Source organism: Poeciliopsis prolifica, unplaced genomic scaffold (genome assembly GCF_027474105.1).
Source record: "Poeciliopsis prolifica strain line A6 unplaced genomic scaffold, Auburn_PproV2 SCAFFOLD021, whole genome shotgun sequence".
In the NCBI taxonomy this organism is placed as follows: Eukaryota; Metazoa; Chordata; class Actinopteri; order Cyprinodontiformes; family Poeciliidae; genus Poeciliopsis; species Poeciliopsis prolifica.
Genome location: NW_026562396.1, coordinates 848537 through 870073, shown reverse-complemented (window position 1 = coordinate 870073; position 21537 = coordinate 848537). Strand labels below are relative to the sequence as shown.

The 21537-nt window shown below is 37.3% G+C and overlaps 1 protein-coding gene and 1 long non-coding RNA gene across 3 annotated transcripts in view; one reads left to right on the top strand and one right to left on the bottom strand.

Annotated features, from left to right (window-relative positions):
* Positions 1-328: 328 nt before the first annotated feature.
* On the bottom strand, positions 329-20901 carry LOC129369677 (uncharacterized). 2 transcript variants are annotated; one of them, XR_008606968.1, is made up of 3 exons: positions 20818-20901; positions 20567-20707; positions 329-2460 (listed from the first exon to the last, which is right to left on the bottom strand). It is a non-coding gene; the product is annotated as an uncharacterized LOC129369677 (long non-coding RNA). The 2 variants fall into 2 exon arrangements; XR_008606969.1 differs by having other exon boundaries at positions 20567-20731; positions 20818-20890.
* Positions 20746-21537, top strand: part of lgr4 (leucine-rich repeat containing G protein-coupled receptor 4) — a 30542-nt gene continuing 29750 nt past the window's right edge. Inside the window, exon 1 of the mRNA XM_055045237.1 lies at positions 20746-21530. Within this exon, the coding sequence (XP_054901212.1) occupies positions 21349-21530 (182 nt within the window). The 5' untranslated portion in view covers positions 20746-21348. The remainder of the gene's footprint in view (positions 21531-21537) is intronic.

Here is a 21537-nt window from a genome sequence, read left to right as displayed (position 1 = left end):
TTCATGTCGTCTGCACTTTGCTGTAACAGCATGAATGTAAATGTTGCGTTAAATGTTTCCGTTCGAATGCATAACCATGTTAGACACGCTTATACTCTTTGTATCAACCAGACATATGAGTCACTCCTGGAGTATTCCCCTCCATATCCAGAAAATTTCCGCTAGGACCGGATTTCTTTCTGTGCCTGTATTTACTCCCAGCAAAATGACCTCATTTCCAAACATTACAGGAAATGTAATGGTTAACTGTGGACCCATTTTAAAAGGGACTGTATTTTCACTGCTGGAATCCTGCTGACAAATTGTGTGTGATGCACCACTGTTCAGACCGTATGGTTGTTCCATTTATTACACTTCATTTGCAGATCCTTGGCAAATTCATAATACAACTGAAAATGTTTGAAATGTTATAAATTTCAAACACAACACAGCGCACAATGTAAAGTGAAAAGAGAACAAATGGTTTTAAACATTGTTAAGTCAGTAATGTGATCTCTTTTACAGTCATGTGTATACAGTCTGTACATATGTACGTTTGTATGATGCCCCTTTAACTCTTTTACCCTGAAAATAGAATACAGTTGGATCAATTACCAATTACAAGACAAGCAATTTACAAATCTGTCCCATGTATGTCATATTTTTAGAGATAATTGTGGAATAAGGAGAACTGTGAAGACAATGGAACACAGTAAACACGTGAGGGTTTACATTTGTGAAGAAATTCAGAGAAGGATTAGGATTCTTTGTCTTATTCAAAGAAGAAGACAAGATGAAAAAAAAAGACTTTTGTGTTTAAGAAGGGATTTATAGTTATGTAGAGATTTGGACAAAGGTTATAAACAGAAACACACAATCACAAGAATGCACACACATAATATATGGTGAAAAACTAAATCCAAACTAAAGCCCATAAATTAATTTCAGTTTTCTGGTTCATTATTTTGTATTACGAGCCTGATGGTGGTGTCAAAGATTATAAGCTCTTACAGTATATTTTCAATAGAAGCCTTGGAGTAGGAGACAAGACAAGTGCTTCCTCTTGTAGGAAATAAAAACCAACATGTTTTAATCTTTTGTATAATTTAATATATAATAATAATGGGCATATTTATTAAGCTACTGTAAAATCATATTTAGCCAGTAGTGTAACTTAATTCCTATGAATAACTAAAAGACTGTCAAAAAACTCAAATGCAAATTATTTTGAGTCTGATGTTTTTTTTGTCATCATTATTTCTTTAATGGTTCAGTGTATTTTTTAATAGACACATTATAAGCTGTTGCTATCACTGTGAACACTGAAGGACACCAATACCAACAGCATCATTTTATTTTATTTTTTTCAAATGCTCTATTAGTTAAAAGCTCCCGTGTTTGTTGTGAAGGGTGTCTCAGAGCTAAATGTTTTTCTTTATTTATCTTATTTGGCTCCTTTTAGTGTTTTTGCCCTGCACGTTTTAGACGTTTTTTGTTTCAGCACACTTTTGTGCACCTTTGTGCAATTGGTGAGTCAGCCTTCTGCTGAACTTAAATTCAGCAGAAGATTCAAATTCATTCCTTTGAATCAAGCTTGTAGGACATTGTGGCCAAAAGATCAGATAGGCAGAGAAAGTGGTTTGGGTGAACCTTTAATCTGTTTCTCCTGACCCATATCTTCTTATATCTCAAACTATAAACTTTTATGTTACTAACACGTTTCAATATAAGGCGGAAGTCTGGTTGCACTGCTGTGAATGTGGTGAGGGGACCAGAAAACAGGCCTTTTTGTATGAGAGCCAGGAAGTGCATCATAAATACCTGAAGGTGATCAGCTTCATAATGAACTGTACTGGTGGTAATTTACAAGCTTCTTGTTCATCAATACGTCTGATTTCTGGTTAATTCGACTGTATGTCATGTGGTACAATACATGAATAGGTTAACTGAGAGCTGTTGAATCCATGTCTGTAAAATCGACACAGTTTTAGCATTTCGCACAAAAACTGAGCTACCAGCTGGGACATATTTATCAAGTTTTTAACGGCACTCACCTCAGAGATGTAGAAGTATGATTGTCATAAAGACAACGGTGACATGGATGTGCACGCACTCCTATTATATTCCATGTGTTATAGTGATATTTTATAGCGATTGTCACTGAGCTGGAAAAATAAGTGTATTTTATTATTGATAGTCTTTTTTATTCTTTTGGGTCTCATTTTTGAAAAGCCCCAAAAACTAGTAAGATCTCACAAAAGCAAAAATAACTATGTTGGAACAAATGCTTTCTAAAAGGCAGAAAATATTTTTTTGCACAGTAAACACATTCAAGGTCCACCAACAGAAGAGTAGCCATCCTTGCAGCTCTGGTGACACTCGTTCCCCTTGCTGATGGATGCGAGGATCAGAATTTGCGTCCTTGTCTCCTTCCACCTATTCAGAGAAACTATGTTCCCGTCCTCCGTGGCCTCTCTGTAGCTGCAGTGTGAGGGGACAGAAAGATGCCAATTATTTTGTTAGAAAATGTTACAAATACTGGTCTAAAAAAATAAAAATGTTAAGATAAATGTTTAGCAGGAGCGTGACCTCACAGGTCTTCCTCAAGTGTTTGACGTGAAGTGCAGGTGTGATTAGCTAGCATTTTAAGCATTTTGAGTGACAAGATTTTTTTTTTTGTCGCACAATTAAATTGCCATATAGTAGACTATTTGCTGAAATTTAGTAGCCAGACTCCTGCTCCCCTATTGTCTAATTTTATAACAATCAAAGCTCATTATCCCAACATGCTGCTTTTAAAATAGTGTTGGGATTTGCATATAATTTACTTTTCATCTGGAAAACTAAGCTTCTTGACAACTACTCTATCCACTGAAACAAGCTGAGGTCTGACACTTATGTACCAACACCTTGGACTTTCAAATTCTAGTTTCTCAGAATTTTCCATCATGTATCTCATGTCTTTTTCTATATTTTTGTATAGGCAAATTAAAACCTTAAAGAGGAAACTTTATTTCATAAAATAACATCAGATTGGTGGCAAATATCTCCAGGTTTCTCTAATAATACTTGAAGCAAAATCAAAATATAAAGTGCTGTTTGAGCCGTTTCATTATGGAGAAAAAAAAACTTTGTCTTTCTCCATCTATAAATTTCAGAGTGAAAACTCCAACATTGTCATCGAATTCTCCTTTTTTCTTGTCGGTGGCAAATTTCCAACACCTTTGTGCAGCTATATAGATTTCTTGCACTTACTATGAGCAAGACCTCAAAGGTGGCCCTCACTTATTTCACAAAAAGATTACTTTTCCATTGTTTTCCCCAGTTCATGCTGCTTGAATACACCTACACCCGAATGTAGCACATGTAAACTGATATCGATATATAAACTTTTCCCAGTATAAAACTTCTTGTTAATTATTTTATAAAAGCATCTTCTTCATTGATAAAATGTCAATGAAACGTACAGGAGGAAGAATGGTTTGAAAATATGTGAATTCAAATTAAGGTGCATCCAAGCTCTGGGTACGAAATGTCATCATGACATGGACTGCCTGTGAGCTGACTTTCAAAGAAAAAGACTATGACGCATGAGTCTAAGTGTTGAATGGTGCAAAGAAGTACCAAGAAATGAGAGCGAGAGAAAAGGCTCACAGTGTGTAAGAGAGGCAGCGGGAAAATTACAAAGCATTAGAAGATAGACCGATACTGAGCGTTCCCTAAGTTTTTCAATTTTAGTTATTATTCAAAAACACGTCCCTTCAAAAACATCCACCTTAACCAATAATTTACATTTAGGCTTAAATCAAGGAATGATTACTGCAAACATTAAAATTGGTGATTTTACCTTTGAAAGATTCCTGAGTTCCAGGAATATAATAATAAACTGTGACAAGTCTGACTTGAAGCCAGAATGAATTGAGGAGCAGACAAAACAGTCAATATGTGCAGGAAAAACAGCAGATTTTGGCAGATGGACACCTGCAAGTGCATCATTACAGCCGTAGCACAGAACAGAAATTTTGTGACAAGTCATTCCCACGTAAAAACATTTAGTTTAGTTAAAAATACAACTCTACCTACTGCACCGGGCCCACTCCCACCTGGATAAGGGCAGTGGCACAGTGAGGATCCTTTTCTTGGACTTCTCCAGTGCCTTTAATACAATCCAGCCCCTTCTGCTCCAGGACAAACTAAATAGCATGGGAGTGGACCAGCACCTGGTCACCTGGATCCATAGTTACCTCACCAACAGGCCGCAGTATGTCAGGCTAAAGGACACCGTGTCTGACACTGTGGTCAGCAGCACAGGAGCCCCTCAGGGCACAGTGCTGGCCCCTCTTCTCTTCACCCTGTACTCCTCTGACTTCCGCTACAACTCGGAGCTGTGTCACATACAGAAGTATGCAGATGACACAGCCATAGTGGATGTATCAGGGACGACGGAGAGGAGGAATATCGCTGTCTGGTGAGGGACTTTGCTCTCTGGTGCCACACAACCACCTGGAACTCAACACCGCTAAGACGAAGGAGCTGGTTATAGACTTTGGGAGGTCCAGACCAAAGCCGAGACCAGTCGTACTAGAGGGAACAGAGGTTGAGGTCGTGGGCTCCTACAAGTACCTCGGGCTGTGGCTGGACAGTAAACTGGATTGGTCAAAACACACCAGCCACCTGTACGGGAAGGTGCAGAGCAGGATGTACTTCCTGAGAGAGTGCGGTCCTTTAACATCTGCAGCAAACTGCTGTGTATGTTCTACCAGTCAGTGATCGCCAGTGTCCTCTTCTACACCGTGGTGTGCTGGGGAGGCAGCACATCCAAAAAGGACACGTCCAGACTGGACAAACTGATCAGGCGTGCCGGCTCTGTGGTCGGCATGAAGCTGGACTCTCTCTGGTGACGGTGGCAGAGGCGAGGACACTGAACAAACTGCTGGACATCATGGACGATAGCAGCCACCCTCTACATGCCGTCATCAGCAGCCAGAGGAGCCTGTTCAGTGACAGACTGCTGCTTCCCAAGTGCCGGACCAATAGATTCAAGAACTCCTTTGTCCCCCACGCCTTCAGACTGTACAACTCCTCACTGGGGGGTCGGAGGTGACACAGGACAGAGGGAAGAAGGAGTAGTTTTTCTACAAATGTGAACTCCATATTTATCAGGCCAAACCATACAGTGCAATACCATATCACTGGTCAATCTATCGACCAAATTGCTATAATTTCCTTTTGTGTTGTATTTATATTCTTTGTTTTGTATTTAATTTGTATTTTTTTGTATTCTTTAGTGTATGCTTACTGTGTGCCACATTTTTGCCTGTGAGCTGCTGGTAACTATAATTTCCTGAGGGAGTCTTCCCAAGGGAAGTTCAAGTCTCATTGGCTCATGTTATTCCTGGTTAGGTTAAGTGTCACTAGAATAAAATTAAAGTTGGTCCTGTCTCCAGAGAGTCACACCAGTGGTTAGTTCCCTTGCCATAAATCAGCCCTCCTTCCTTTATTCCTTGTTGAGCTTTTGGTTTTGCAGTCTTTATCATCTCTGTGTTAATAACATGGTGTGTATTTTTTGTCGAGCTGCTCTGGTCTTCAGCACAAATTCAAGCAAGGTTCACAGCAAAATCTTCCACACATTTATTCTGTGTTGCTGGCTTTGCAAACGAGAACTCAGAGTTTATGTGTGCATTGGTGGTGTGTGTATTCATTCTGAATGACGCACATTATCACTTACTGGAGGAAAACTGGCATTTTTGGAGCGAATAAAAACAGAAAAGTTCTTTCAATTAATGCAATTATAAAATTACACAACATGCAAAGCTTTCTTCTGAAGCGCACGCTGAGTTGATTAAGGGAATGTGAAAATACAGTATAAGACTTAAACAATGTTAATCCCCTTCAGTCCTTCTGCATTTCATGGCCTCCCAATTCCTTTACCAGCATCTCATCAAAGTAGAAACGCCTAGAGGTCTCTAGAAAAGCCTTGCCGAACTCTGCTTGCAGAAATGTGTACGCAACAGAGACCCAGTGACGTGTTTCAACCCTCTGATGTCTTTCACAGAGGACATCAGCTAAGAAATTATTAATTAGCTTTGCACATGAGTGGTAGGCTGGAGATAGTTTCTGCTATACTTGGCTTTCATAGTGTGGTATATTTCCTCTTAGACAGTGAGGCTTGCTTACATCATTTATATTTGAACTCTTCAGCTTTCCTCTGTGTTTTGATTTCATGATTTTATCAAATGCAGTTGACAACTTTCAATGTGTCGGAAAATTGATAAATCAACTTTAACTTTTACACATGCTCACATTGCAACCTCAAAATTCATTGCATTTTCTTTTTTGTGTTACAGAACAAAAGAAAGAAACACATAATTGTAAAACTGACAAAAAAAAAAAAGACATTGTCACACAAAGAAAGGTTTTATTCCTGAAGAATATTAGTGAATAAACAGGTCGAGAGTAATCTTATAGCACAGTTAGATAAAAAACAAACATACAGTAACTTAAGTTTTGCTCATCTCATGGAGCTTTCTCCAACCTTTTGTCCAACATGATACAATTACATTTTGGTTTAAAAGACCAAACCACTCCCACTTCAATCTTACACCTTAGCATAAAATTGCCTTCCTATGCAATTCTGCTCAATTCTCATCTCCCTTCAGTTCTCCGTCTAATATTCCCCCCATTGAGCTACATTTCTTCTGTTGAATTTCAAGCAGGGCAAACACCAAACAGAAGGTGGAGTGGTGAATGATGATGTCCATTTCTCCATGCTTTAGAAATTTTGTCGTCCTGTGGTTGAAGTTTGGCAATGGCAGCGGAGGAAGTGAGTGAAGCCATTCAGTCCATGTTTGCCAAGACGTTGTGGCTCTACTCCCCATAGGGTTGTTTGCAGTGCACACAATTTCTGGTAAGCTTCATCAGGGTGAGCATTACATTCATCACAGCCAAATATTAGCGATTGGGTCAATTTTAAAACTTCAACAGAGTCCATGCCTCCATTTGTATGAAGCAAATGGTAGAAAAAGGGGCTAATTTATGTGATTTCTACATGTGGAACTCCTCCTCCAGCAATTCTTCTTTTATTTATTTAAATCATGTAAAGGATTTGGCTTGGTCTGCTTTCTTTAAATGTCTCCTTAAGCTCCAGCCTAATTCAATCTATATGAGGGGCAGGGAAAATGTGTAGACCTAAAGAGAAGATGGACGGTGCTAATTACTATCTAGCAATCCTCATAAAACCTGTTAAAGGTTACAGAAGCCTTGAAACTCAGATGGAGGTTCACTATGTAGCAGGACAACAAATAAAATAGAATGGAATATTTTAGATCAAAATACGGCATTGTCAATAAAAATCTAGACCTAAATTCAATTGAGAATCCCTGGAAAGGCGACAGAACTTGGTGCTCTTATAGAGTATCAGAGCTGCAGTTTGTCTTTGCTTCTTTACAAAGACAAACTGCAGCCTCTGTGTGGAAAACTATAGAATGAATTCAAGTTTATTCATATAGCACATTTTAAAAACAAGACAGTTCAAAGTGTTTGATACCATAACAATTTAATGCATGAACCATTTATGAAACAAGCAATAAACATTACATTTGTCGAATACCGTCATCAAGCAAATGTGTCAAATATATTGATTGGTGTTCCAGTTATCAACCACAGGCAACTCTAAATAGGTGAGTTGAAAGAAACTCTGTGTTTCACTATATTTTCAGTTTTCTGCAAGTTTGAGGATTAGAAATTAGAGGAAAACAGAAAACTGAATACGTTTCTCCATGTTTGGTTCTGGGTTGTAGAGTAGACCAGAACCAGAATACCTGAGAGGTCTGAAAGACCCACACAATGACAACAGGTCTTTAATATATCGTGGTGCTAAGCCATTCAGTGATTTATAAAGTAAGAAAAGTATTTTAAAATCTATTCCCTCAGCAACATGGAGCCAGTACTTTAAAACTTTTGTCAATTGAAATGTTTGTTTTTATATTATGTCTCTTGTTCAATTCTATGTCTGTACTATCGTCCTGAATAAAAGATGCATTGGTGACCTGAACAGAGTGTACCCTGTCTTTCATCCGGTTACTGGAGAGAAACGCTCCTTCACTGAAGATAATTAAACCGGCAAAAAATCTCACATATAAAAGGTGCAGATTATGGTAATAAAAATGTACAAAATTAACGTTACTTAGTTTTTTTCTTTTGCATTAAAGATGTTGTCTCGTTAAATGCATTGTGTGGATTAAATTATGGGTTATAAGTGGCCTGAAGTAGGTGCTAGCCCGACTGGAGTGTTGAAAAAGCTCCTATATGGTTTTTACACATCTTTTCTCTCTGGAGACAAAGAAAATTAGGTAAGTTCAAACAACACATATAAATAATCATGCTAATTTTACATGGCATGTTTGAGTCTGCTAGCTTGGAGCGGAGGATATATTCTGCTAGCTTGCAGAATATATCCACATACATCATGTGGATATATTCAAGTCACATCAGTGTGACAAAAATGAGCAAAAACAGCTAATGATATAAAATGTTTGTTAAAGAGTGTTGTCTCTCAGTAGAATATTTTAATTGCTACTCTTGTCAGCGAAGCAATAGGGATCGATTTAAGACTAAGGCAAGGAATTCAATATTAATCTACCCCTCAGTTTTCTCAAGATTCCTTCAAGCAAAAAAGCATCACATAAGATAATCACCACTTTTCAATTTGTGTACACCTACAGCTCAAAGTTATTATGGAGACACATATTGGTTATTATTCTGTACCTTGCGATTGCTACAAGTTGTTCAGTAGCACTATGTAAAAATAGGCTAATCTTCTTGAAATATCTGCGCTTTCTTCACCAGTTTGAATAGGTATTTTTTATTCCCATTTTATTGAGTCGGCTGTTGAAAGTGTGCTCTGAAAGAGAGTAAAGGTTGAGTAGCAAATGAACCAGTTGATCCCTATATTAACAGTACCATGTTTTAGTGATTATGGCCATGTTTCTGAAGGGTGTGGTGACTCATATCTTGTTGACATGAAGACCAAAATAGCAGCCAAATGGAAGAGGACAATCGGTTTACCCTTGAGACTTTGCACGATGCTGAGGAAAATGGAGAAAGAAAGACAGAATCAGAAGAGTGACAGAAGGAGGGAGGATAGCAGAGGAGAGATTAGAGAACTATGAAGGTTTGTGTTGTATAAGCCAACGGTGAGTCACACTCACTGTTTGAATCTTGAGAACTAATAGAAAATCGTTTGTTTTCTCTCACCAGGGAGTGGGTTAACTCTGCAAGGACGAAAAAGGAAATCGGGTGATTTAAGAAACAAGGAGGAGTTGTCTTATGCAATGTATGTCAGGATCGTTCCACAAAGGCATTAGGATTTAGTACACAGTGCACAATTTATAGCTAAAAGGCAACATATTATGCCATAAATGTTTTCAGCGTCAGAGAGAGAAACAATTTGACCACTATTTTTGTCCTTTACTTTTTAATTCATACGCAGTCTGTTTGTGGAAAAAAAAAGTATTTATATTTTAATTTCCAGCATAAAGGTGGTAGATTATTCCACAAAATGTCATACATTGGCAACAATGCTCATAATTAACTTGTTTCCTGATAGACTCTATACTTTATTATTTAAACCAGTCACCCAACTTTTCTTCAGTTTGCCAGCCAGTATGAAGCCAATTACTGTTTTTTTAGTTTTTTTTTTAACCTTCTTTTGCTAGATAAGGTATTTGCTATCTTCTTGTAGGCCATGCTATTTCCTATCCTATCCTTGAGGAAAATACAAACCTTGAGGAAAATAAGGGAACAATAAGGTAATTAAAGAACACACAAAAATAAACAACTGTTTCTTTTTTTTCTTTTTTAAACAGAATGTATATAGAAAATAATACAAAAATATTTAGTGGATAAAATGTTAGCTAAAATGCTGAATTCTAAAAAGTAATAAGACACAGGTATTCACTAACTTTCTTCCATTGACATACCCCTTATTTATCTTCTTAAAGATCAACATTTAATGATTTTGCAGCATTAACTTATGTTCGTAAGATTTCTCTCTGCTAAAATGCAACATATCATACCATACCTGTTTGGTTTGTCAGTACTTGAAGCAACCTTTTAACTTATTTTCAGCCCCTGTTCCTTTTCACACCACACTGTTCAGATTGCACCACCATTTCTTTTTATTGTACACATCCAGTGGACTCTGTTGCTATACAAAAAGAAATCAGCATGGTTTTCGGATGCTCTATGAACTGCAATGTATTCCAACAATGAACAGGCAGGATAAGCTGAACCTCACCATCAGCAGGACTTTTAGATTCACAGGTTGAAAATTAATCTTTCAACCTCCAGGCCGGCTTTCAAAAGACGGCCTGGAGCTACAGGACACACATACCGTAGGGCTAATGCGAGTTTCCACACTTCTCCTGCCTCTGTGAATTTTGGTTATTATGTTTTGGGACTGTTTGGCCAAAGTTTCACACTGGGTTGGTTTTTGTGGCTAAAAGGGTCCAGATTTTGTTGTCAGCTGGGTCTCCTTTATTGTTCCATTTGGTGATTTTCTTCCCTCTCACAAGAGCTTGTTTTCTATCCTGTTGCCAGAACATTTTTCAAAGTTGATTTACCTTATTGATCATACATTTAATATCATTACTAGCAGCCATACTTATTTGGTAGCTCTAATTATAAGATTTACAAGGCCTTCCCTCAATTCGGAAACTTTGCCAAAAAATTAGCCTTAGGTTTGAAACTAGATATTCATTGGATGAACTTTTAAATATACATAATTACAACATAAGTTTTTGACAAAATCACTTGAGCCACATTTACTTGAATCATTGCAGGTGAAATTTTACACAACCCCCTTGTGCTAACAAGCTGAATCACACACAATAAAACCACCCCCCTTACACAATCTCTCTAAAAAATATTCTATAGAATTTAGAGAGACAATCATGAAAAAATTTTGAATTTTATGTCTGATGAACTAATTCTGTTTATCTGGCCGTATGTTTCGGGTTCTAATCTTAATGAAAAACCTAAGGTTATGATTTTTATTCATTTTTTTTAATCAAACAGCAAATGTGATCTGACATGTCTCTAAATTGGAGACGAGATGTGACTTCAAGCTTTTGTGTTACAGTTTCTGCTGTTTTAATGTTTCTCCAGTTATTGCTCTGACTCTGGATAATGAAGAAAATTAGGAAAGCAGCTATTTTCCTGCGGTCAGTTCCTGGCAATGCCTTACAATATTCGGAAAGCATTCAATATGCAATGATGCTGATTAATATTGAAATGTTATGAATTGTGAAGAAAAAAACAAATATTTAAAATGCGTTAGTGTTTTTTTTCCTTTGGGCTCACTGCAAATATAGACTCAAGATACTAATTTGCCTATTCAGTCCCTGGAACAGAAACAAAATTCATTATTTTAATTGCAAGAAAAATGTTTTATTGAAAAAAGCGATTTCTGTTTTGGCAATTAAACATTTTATTTGTAGCTTCTTCATAATCTCTCCACCGCTTAACATTTTTTGTGGTACATTATCCGATATCGTCCTGGTAAAGGGAGCCTGAATACATTTTGCCTAAATATTAGCAAACATTTATAACAGATCAAGCGGTTCTATGAGATGCATACTGCATTATAACAGTACATTTGTAACTCCCTTTTCAGTATATTTCCTGTCTTATGAAGATCAACATACATTTACCTTACAGTACAGGAATGACATGTTCTTTTGCCTTTCCCATTTTGAACAATGTCTAAGAGAAGAAGGATTTTTTTTTTATCGTGTTGTATTTCAAAAGTTCTGTGACAGTGGATAATAATTTTATCACTAATTTGATGTGTGCTTGATGAAAAAAAAAATTATATCACATTCTAGAGATGAAACCCTAATGTTAGAAAGATGAAAATGGGATTCACCATGTTCATGCCTTTGGGAGTAAAGGCTTTCATCTGGTATTCTTTAAATTGTGTGAATCAAAGTTCACTAGGACATGAAATCATCTCCCCTCTCATATAACTTACACTGGAATATATTTACGCTTACCACAGCGCTGGTAAACTTCGCTGTGAATTGTACAGTCATTAGTCTAATGAAGGGCCATCTTGTTCAGTTTACATCAAACGTATGTCACCAACTGATGAGAAACAACAGTCACCACTGTCCTGATGATGCTTGACTATAGCTGGAGGGGACAGCGCCACAATGAGCATTTATACAGATGAAATGGATGAGTCAAACGACCTCATAGGGGGATCATGCATGAATGCAATTACTCGGCATGATCTCAGAAAGATTTTATGGCTCTTTACAGGATGTAACATTTTAACTTTCAGACATTTTGTGTCACATAGTTCTTACACTAAGAGCCTTTCAGCAAATAGTCAAATTAAATATAAGTACGCACACAGAATGAGTGTGTCTTAGTTAACTGATGTAAACCATTCTCTGATTAAAAATCTGGAACAATTTGTCCTCGTTTGCCGGTAAGCCATTATACCCATGAGTAACTTTTAATGAGAGTGGTGGCTTTAGGCTCACACTTAGATGCTTCTTTAGAGCAATCTGTCCTCCATTGCTGCTGAGGAATTATATCCATGAGTAACCTTTAATATGAGTGCGTTAGCTGTAGGCCGTAATAGTTAGCATTTCTAGGTCACCACAACTGCAAGCCTCATCTGTCTAAGTCAGTACAACCCCAATTTTGTTTCTATTTACAGCCAACAACAGTTTAATTGAAACTCTTCATTGGAAATGATGAAAATTGTTGTAAATTATACAAAAGAGAAACAGTGGCAAGTTGAAAATATTTTTTATTTTAGTGTGTATTTGTCCTTGAATACATCCTCAAGGAATGGGGGGAAATTCCTTTTTTCACAGCTTATCCATACAATATTTTTTTGAAAAGAGATGAGTGTTTTATTACTTGAAACACCAGTCTTTGCTTTTATTATTTCACATCACATCCAGCTACCGGTCTATGATCCTTTGCCTGAGATGCTCTGGATTTGTCTCAGCTATGCTTATCGAACAAAAGATGCTTTATTACAGTCTGAGAATGAGGAACATTGGACATCCAAGGCCATTTTAGACCGCTATCATTCTGGCAAGTCAAAGTACTCTGAGGACAGACAGCGTCCCCTGGCGTTGCGGCCACACCGTCACTTACATCCTGAGAACTGTTCAAGCGGCAGTATAAATTTGTCCCCAATGGGTTGTCTTCGTCATTGAGCACTGGAGCTATGAAGCGCAGCCTTGCAGCCACCAAGACAAAGAGATTTTCCCCCTCTCTGATAGAGTACATCATAGGATGTCGGTATTAAGTATGTGAATGATGAGTAACTCAGCCTAAGGAAAAATAAACTAACAAATTAAAGAAAATAACAGTACTGTAGATTATGTTGGGATTTAGGTCAAATGAAAGCAGCCAGAAGGAATCAAATGAATAATCAAACGCCATCAGACTTCTACAGCGCTTTCTATGACCCTCAAAGATGCTTTACAATGAAGTCAGTCATTCCCATTCATGCACACATTCACATGCTGATGATGGCAAGCCATAGTTGCCCTGAGGCAGTCTGGCAAAAGTGAAGCTCCCATATCGTGCCATCAGTCTTCTGACCAACATCAGCAGGCAGGGTGGGTGAAGTGTTTGCCCATCACCCATGTTATTTCTTCCAATGATTTTTGCCTCTTTTTTTACTCTTTGAACGATTAGTAAGTACATATTAAAAACTTCATGCAGTGAAGAGAAATAGACAATTTTTATAAATTGTTTGGTTCTAGAGTTCTGAACAGTACTGGCAACATTTGTGGGCAGCCTTAGTAAAGTTAATCTTTTATTGCAACAGCTTAATGTGGTAATAGAAGTTTTGAAAAATCAATCCTTGCATTAGAGTACAATTACACATTCCTAACTTGAGATTTGATTGTCTGAATAAAAACACAATAATCAAATTTCCTTATGTCCAAACTTTGTAAAAAAAAAAAACAAAACAAAAACAAACAAAAAAAAAAAAACTTTTTGCTCTTATATTGGATTTTTGACTATTCTGTTCAAAATCTCTCTGGATCATTCAGAGACCTGGGTCTTTTAATGATCTCTCCTTTTCAGATCAGGTTTTCTTTTTGGAGTGGGGATTGAAACGGCCTTGAACGTTTTCACCTTTTAACTCAAATTCTTTGCTATGCTCACATACAATTATGGAAATGTTTAAAAATATAATTAATTTATGACTATAATATTAGCACTATGTTATGTTTTCAGTTCTTTGCCTGATTATTGAATATTGTTTAAATAAATAATATTTTTCACTATGAAGGTTCTCTTTACTTTCTCTCAATAAAAACAAAAGAACATTTCACAAAATGTTCTCAATATCTATGTAATCTGAAATGTATTATATACAATGTTTTTAATCCCACCATGAAACACTGGTATGGTTGGCTGGGAGGCTGGGTGGTGGCGATGGGGTGTTTGATGATATTTACAACTGGAAAATACTTTGGAGCACTGAGAAAAACTAACCACTGTGGGGTACTGTTTCTCTACAAAACAACTTGGATTTGCCTGCAAATATTTAAAAAAGAACCTATTTTGCCAGCACATTTACATTCCTATTTTTAATGTCTTGCAAAAATAAATAAATTAAATAAGGGGTTTATAAAATATTTATAATGGTACATAATTGATATTCATGGATTTTAGTGATTTTTTTTGACTGACCTTAACGAGAAGCAAAGTTTCAATTAAACATGCTCCTTTCTTTTGTTATGTATAAAACATACGTTTTAAAATGAAAGAGGTAACATTTTTGATAAGTAATGAGGTAAATATAAACTAAAACTGGTTATTTAAGGAATCTAGTGACATGAGTAATAAATCAATCAAATAATATTTCTATAGAACATTTTAACAACAAGGCATTTCAAAGTGCTTTAAATCATAAAAACACAAAAATACAAAATCATACAACACATGATTTTGCTTTTTTACAACTCAGGTTTTGAATTTAAAAGTGCATTGAAAGACCCTTTTAGGTTTTACCAGGAGAATACATTTTTCTGCTTCTGTGATAGATAGTTGGCGTAAGCAATAGAAACGTTACATTTTGTCAAGAGCCATTGTTACACATCAAATAGTTGATTAATGTTTTGTTGATTATGTTTCAAAAGCAACTCTAAGCAGCTGGGTTTTTAGTCTAGATTTTTAAAGAAACTCAGTGTTTGAGCTGTTTTGCAGTTTTCTGGAAGTTTGTTCCAAACTTGTGGGGCATAGGAGCTGAATGCTGCTTCTACACCAGACATGCATGCACCTTAACTTTATAATAAGACTTTGGTTTGGGTTCCCCCCCTAAGAATGAATTGTAACTTAAATAAGGATATTTAAAAAAGGTGCTCCATCAGCAAGTTTTGCATGTCATGCTCAGAGGCGCCGCCAGAAATCTTGGACCCCATGACAGAAAGTTAAATCGGGGCCCCTCTTCGCAGCTGCTGTTACAATTTTTTGAGTCTATCTGACCCATTAAAAGCATCACAATTTTAAAGGCTTGCAACTATGTTGCTTTCTGTGGTCCAATATTGATACTAGCATAATATTCACTAGTGAATTGCTTATTTTTATTATTAGTTTTAGCTTATTGAAATGTCTCTCCCCTTCAGCAACAGTAACAGGCAACATGCAAAATATACATAAAACAACTCAGACTTCTCAAAAAATGCTATGTTGTTGCATTTTGTTCAAGCTGCAGTAAACAACCAATATGAACCAGGACAGTCTTAGCGCTGTCCGCATTCACTCAATAAAAAATTTTAAAGATTTTTTTTTATTTTTGCGAGTAATAAATAAATCGTTCTTGTTGTGTGATTGTCAAAAAAAAAAAGTTCGAGAAACAGGAAAAATCCACATAGACTCGCTGGAATGATGCTAACTAGCTCGTCATTGAACACAGTGTTGCTCACCTTTTGCACAGGGGTTAAAGGTTATAAGGTATCGGAGCTAGACCTGATGCTGACTGACTCATCTGCGGTTAAGTCTTTTAAAAAGTACAGAGACAAGTTAAATATATAAATATGTTGTTAAATTATTTCCCTAATTCATTAAATGCTAGTGAAATGGAGGCTAACAGTAGTCTGTAGCTAAGCTAACTATGATAAATGGTTGATAATCTCACACAATCTACCCAGTTCTACTGGAGAAAAACTGGGCTATAAATAAGCTCTCTTGCCTTTTTTTTATCTCTCTAATTTCGAAAACCTGACTTTATTATTTTTCTTGGCAGCAATGTAACTGATACAGTCGTTCTGGTTTTCCACTGACAGCTGCCGAACACCGTCACCGTCAAGCGCGCTAAGCAGGAACGAACCATTTCATGCAGATCCACAAAGGTGTTCAGGACAAATATAGATGTGTGCTTTTTGGTGTGGGAATGGCATGTTTAATTTTTACTGCTAACACAATTTTTTTTATATCTCTTTGTAGGAGGGCCTCGCTGCTGTTACTAACTGATAACTATATACTGTTAACTGTAAGGCTTTGAAAGAAGCCATGAAATCAACTTAAAATTTTTTGCTTAATATCTTCTGTTTTATATTCAAGCAACACAGCACAGAGTACTGAGACTGATTCAGTAAAACCACATACTATTTGCCGCATTTTATGAAACATTAAAACACGTGAAACTCTACACTTATTACAATATATTCAGTCAGTGAAGTTCTACATTTTATGTGTTATATGCATGCAAATATCTTTAATGTTAGCATTGCTAAAACCGATATCCTCTCTAATAAACATGAAACCCCTGCTACGCAAGGACGTCTCATTTCTATTTTGCACACTATCAAGAAGACGTTCATGTGACAGATAAATCACAGCACAGCCTTTATCAAGTGGCTGAACATTGCAAGGCTGATTTGACAGGCCATAACTGATGCTATACAGCAAACAATCTCACTGATAACACATTTGTGGTAATCTAACATTAGTGTCTATATGTGCAACAGGTGTGGCAATTGCCGTCAGCTAAATAAATACCAACGATAGACACCACACCCTGTGCACAAGGTGCAAGGCACTCAGTTGATTCAACTGACTGCCCTTTACCCTATGCACCACTGGTTATCTCATTCCTAATGATTCAGGTATATTTTTGGAGAAAAAAAAAGAGAAATGATGGGCTACAATATGATGCTTACAAAGTGAAGATTTCTACCTCAAATGTCACATGCATCTTCAGATAAAGTAAGAATCTGTATGCATTGCAATTTAATTGGCATATTTCAATATTTATTGAATAAATGTAATGTGGAATATTATTAATATAGTAAATATTGATAGCTTCAACTTAGATATTTTTTTGCAAACAAAAAAAAAATAAATATATATATGTATATATATATATATATAAAAATTTCAAAGAAAGGTGAGTTCCAGTAATTATTGGTGAATCAGGGTTTTAAAAGCGTTCAACCTCTGGTCTCAGCATGCCTGCCAGACTGCTTTTCATGGAACAGAATGAGCACAAATTTGATTGTGAATCTTTACAAGGATGGTCAAAGATAAGAGATTATGGCTTGAAAATCAGTTAAAACACAACTGTCTTGAAAATTTTTATAGTCTCAGATGGGACACAGCATGTTTGGCATGCAACTGATAAAGATCAGAGTGAATGCATGATTGTAACGGTTTATCACAGAGTTGCAAGAGTGATGATACGCAGCTGGATGGGGGTAGAAGGTGTTGAGGAGATTGCACGTGCAGACAACAACATGAATTCCTGTGGATGAACCAAAACGCTGGCAGTTTCCATAGCAGGAGAGGAATATTTCAGTATGATGACAATCTAAGGCACACGGCAGAAGAAATGGTTGAGCATGTCACCGACATAGCATGTGACAAAGGATTTTTGTGGGTCTGGATAAAGGAGTAACATATTGTTATGTTCAGAACTTTATGGTTAAAGACAAAAAAAATCTTAATGATGCAGGTATCATAAACAGGAAAAACACAATAAAAGTAACACTTGTTTGAATGTGCACATTTCATGCAAATTAGACTGTTGGAGTAAGAAAAAAAGATGTTCTAACACTTGGCATTAACCTTTACCCAAAAGTAACCCAACTCGCCAACAGAGACCAAATGAAAATGATCTCTGATGATTTATGAATGAATTTGTCATCAGACAAAAAGAAAAACAAACACTGAAGAAAGAAAAATGGAATCTTATAGACATAAATTTGAAACTGCATTTCATGCATTATTTTAATAGTTCAAGTTCTGTGTTTTAATTGATTCAGAACCAAAACAGCACTTCTTGACCAATTTAATAGTTCTTGTTTCATAATTTTTGGTCACGTTCACAGTATCAGCAAGACTTCAGGTTGCAATGCCTCCTGGTCCTCCTCGTGTCTAAGTAACAAAGATAATCTAAAACCACACCTTCTTCTTTTTCTTTTAAAGAATCCTGTGCATATAGTTAACTTTCAAATCAGCCAGAAAATCTTATACTTACATATTTTTTAGGATGATAAATTGAATAACTCCTAATGTTGTACCATTTATCAAAGAAATTGAATAAGGAAATGTCATGATAAAATGATTACATATTTTCCAGATGTGCATGGAAAGCGATTTGAATTTTCAAAAATACACACAGGGAAAACAAAGTACCACATCTAGGCAACCTTTAACCCGACTCCGAGGAGCTGTTCACTTTTTTTGTTTACTTTTAAGGTAATGAAACCTTCAGTGCTGTGCTCTTCTATGCACTGTGGGTTAAACAGACAACAAGGTAAAAGGTAATCCTAAAAACAACAATGTGTAACCCACTGGAGGCAGGAGTCATTAGCCTCTGCATTCTTGGCACTAGTTAACCCTTTGTGGACTTGTTTTTGAGGCATTTCTGCTAGAAACACCTTTGTACACATTTTACTCGTCAGCAATACTTACCATATTTTACATGTGCTGCAGCGTTAATTAATTTCTTGGTATTTAATTATTTTCTAAACATTCCCTGGGATGTGGCACATACAGAACACTGACTTATCCAAGCATACTTAATTTAATCTCCACTGAACTCTGTGCATCATGAAGCTCCTTTTGTAAGGTCTCCACCCAGTCAATTATCCATCACATCAGATTAGTGAAGAAAAGCACTGGTGTTAAAGCACAGTGTGTGTACCTGCAAGTACACGGAGTTCTCCACTTTGTGAAACCATATACTTATGATCCATTAAAAGGAGCCAAGAATAGACAAACAGTGTAGTGTATTTAATTGCATGAGTTGCATTGTATTATCTGGTAGAGAACTGATTGGGATTTTACACAGTGTACATTTGAGAAAACTAGAACTTTAGCGTAATGTACTCCCACAGGCCACTTTAAGAGGTACACCTGTACAATTTTACTGTGGCATGGCTGTTGGTGCCAGGTGGGCTGGTCTGACTGTATAAGAAACTGCTGATCTTCTGGGTTTTTCAAGCACAACCATCTCTCAGATTTACAGAGATTTCCAAAAGAGGAGTACTTGTGTAGACAATTACTGATCTCTGATGTTAAGAGATAGGGTGGGCTCAAATAATAGTTCAAATATCCAAACACCAACTCTCTATTAACAATATGTTAAATCTTTAAACATAGAGTCTATAGCAACATAGGCATTGGCTACTGTTTTTCTATTAGTGTTTTTTTGTGCGTTTTTTTTTTTTGCTATAAACTCCCAGAGGAGAGTTTGTAGTGATGGAGGGAAAACGAAGCCGAGGCGATTAGTGAGCTGCGCTAAAGAAAAATCTTTTTTGTTTTGTTTTTTGCATAAAGCAGTACAATTGTGCATAGCATTTGTATTTATGTATTTTTTGTTTTTCCTCTCCTGACATACGTTATTGTCTACCAGCAGTAGACAATAACATTATACTTGTCTTTATTGTCTACCAGAAGTAGACAGTAGCATATTGGAAAGACAAGTATGAGCTGACACAGAAGTCGATTTTTCTAGCTGCTCCACAATACGACAAGATATCATCCCATTCACAAAAGGCAGAAATGTGTTGAAAAGTCAATCAGCCACAGAAATAAGACAAAAAGGTTCATGAAGGCTGAACAAGACCCAAAAGGACCCAAGTTTATTTTGCCACCACTGTTAGAAAAATACAGTCAGAAGTGGCCATCAAGGTCATCAGGTGTCTGTAGTTTATTTAAAGGACTTACATCTTAAGAGCAAATTCTGCATATAAACCTACAAAACTGATTGAATATAGAAAATAAATGCTTTTTTTTCATTAAGTACTTAGAGAAAATCAATGTGTTAATGACTTGACAAATAACCTTAATCGTCAAAGAAACCGCAATAATAAAGCATAAACTTTATCAAAAGCATAGGCAAAGTCGTTACGTTTTAGATTTCCACAGATTCAAAAATTAGTGAATCACTAAAACTCCAAAATCTATTTATGATTCGGATGTGAATCGAGTGTCTCCCTGAGAGTACTAGTACCAGTTCTGAAACTCAAGCGATCCGTGCCCTTCTTTACATGCACAGACACCCGTAAGCAGTCCTAATGGCCCTGCAGAGATCTTTTACCTGACTGTGTTGAAACTTGCGGTCGGGGAGTGTGCTCTGGTTGGCAGTCTGACGCTGCAGCGCAGGTTTCCGAGCTGCGCAGGCCAGGGGTCCCAGTGCTGCAGGTTGTCCGGTAGGGTGCCTGTCGAGCTACACAGCTCGCTGTTGATGTCAGGAGAGGAGAAACTGGGCAGGGGAGGGGGGGAAACGTGAGGAATGGCTGAAAACTGACGGCGCTCTCCTGCAAGGAAACAAACCAGGACAAAAAATACCGTCTTGTGCGTTTCCAGCTCGTGTCGGCTCAGGCGTTTATCGACGCATTACCACGTATTGCGCATAGTTATGTTCGCTATTTAATGGGACAGCGAAAACGCAAAAAAAAAAAAAAAAAAAAAAAAAAAAAAAACCTCCCCCGCCCCCCCCCGCAAGGTAGGCTGCCGCTTCTGTCGCCAACAGAGCTACTTTATGGACTAATACGACATAAACAGGGCTGGGAAATGTTTCACAGCAAGGTAACGAGCTCGTCCTCGATGGCCGTGTGAGGCTTTTAAGCTAGCTATGCGCTCATGTTCGCGTTTTTGGTCGGACTTGTGAGCATGCGTTTGTTGTGGGGACGTTGAGATCGGGTTTTAAAACAGCGACGGTTGGGCTTCATCCCTCCTTCATGCCTCAACCGTCCCGACCACATGAGAAGTCGACGTCCGGGGTAGAATAAACCGCAAACAAAGGCCCCCTTCTTCTTCCTCACCTCTTCCACCTGAACCGACGGGGAATCGGGGGGGAAAAAACCCCCAAACAAAAACATGCGTGTGGATTTGCTTTGGATATGTTTGTGGTGCTTCGTTCGTCCAAGCGCCTCCGGTCAAGGGCAGTCGACGGCCGTGTGTTCGCCCTCATGCAGCTGCGATGAAGATGGGGGAGCGGACTGCTCGGGCAGAGGACTGACCACCGTCCCGACTGAGCTCAGCACGTTCACCTACTACCTGTAAGTA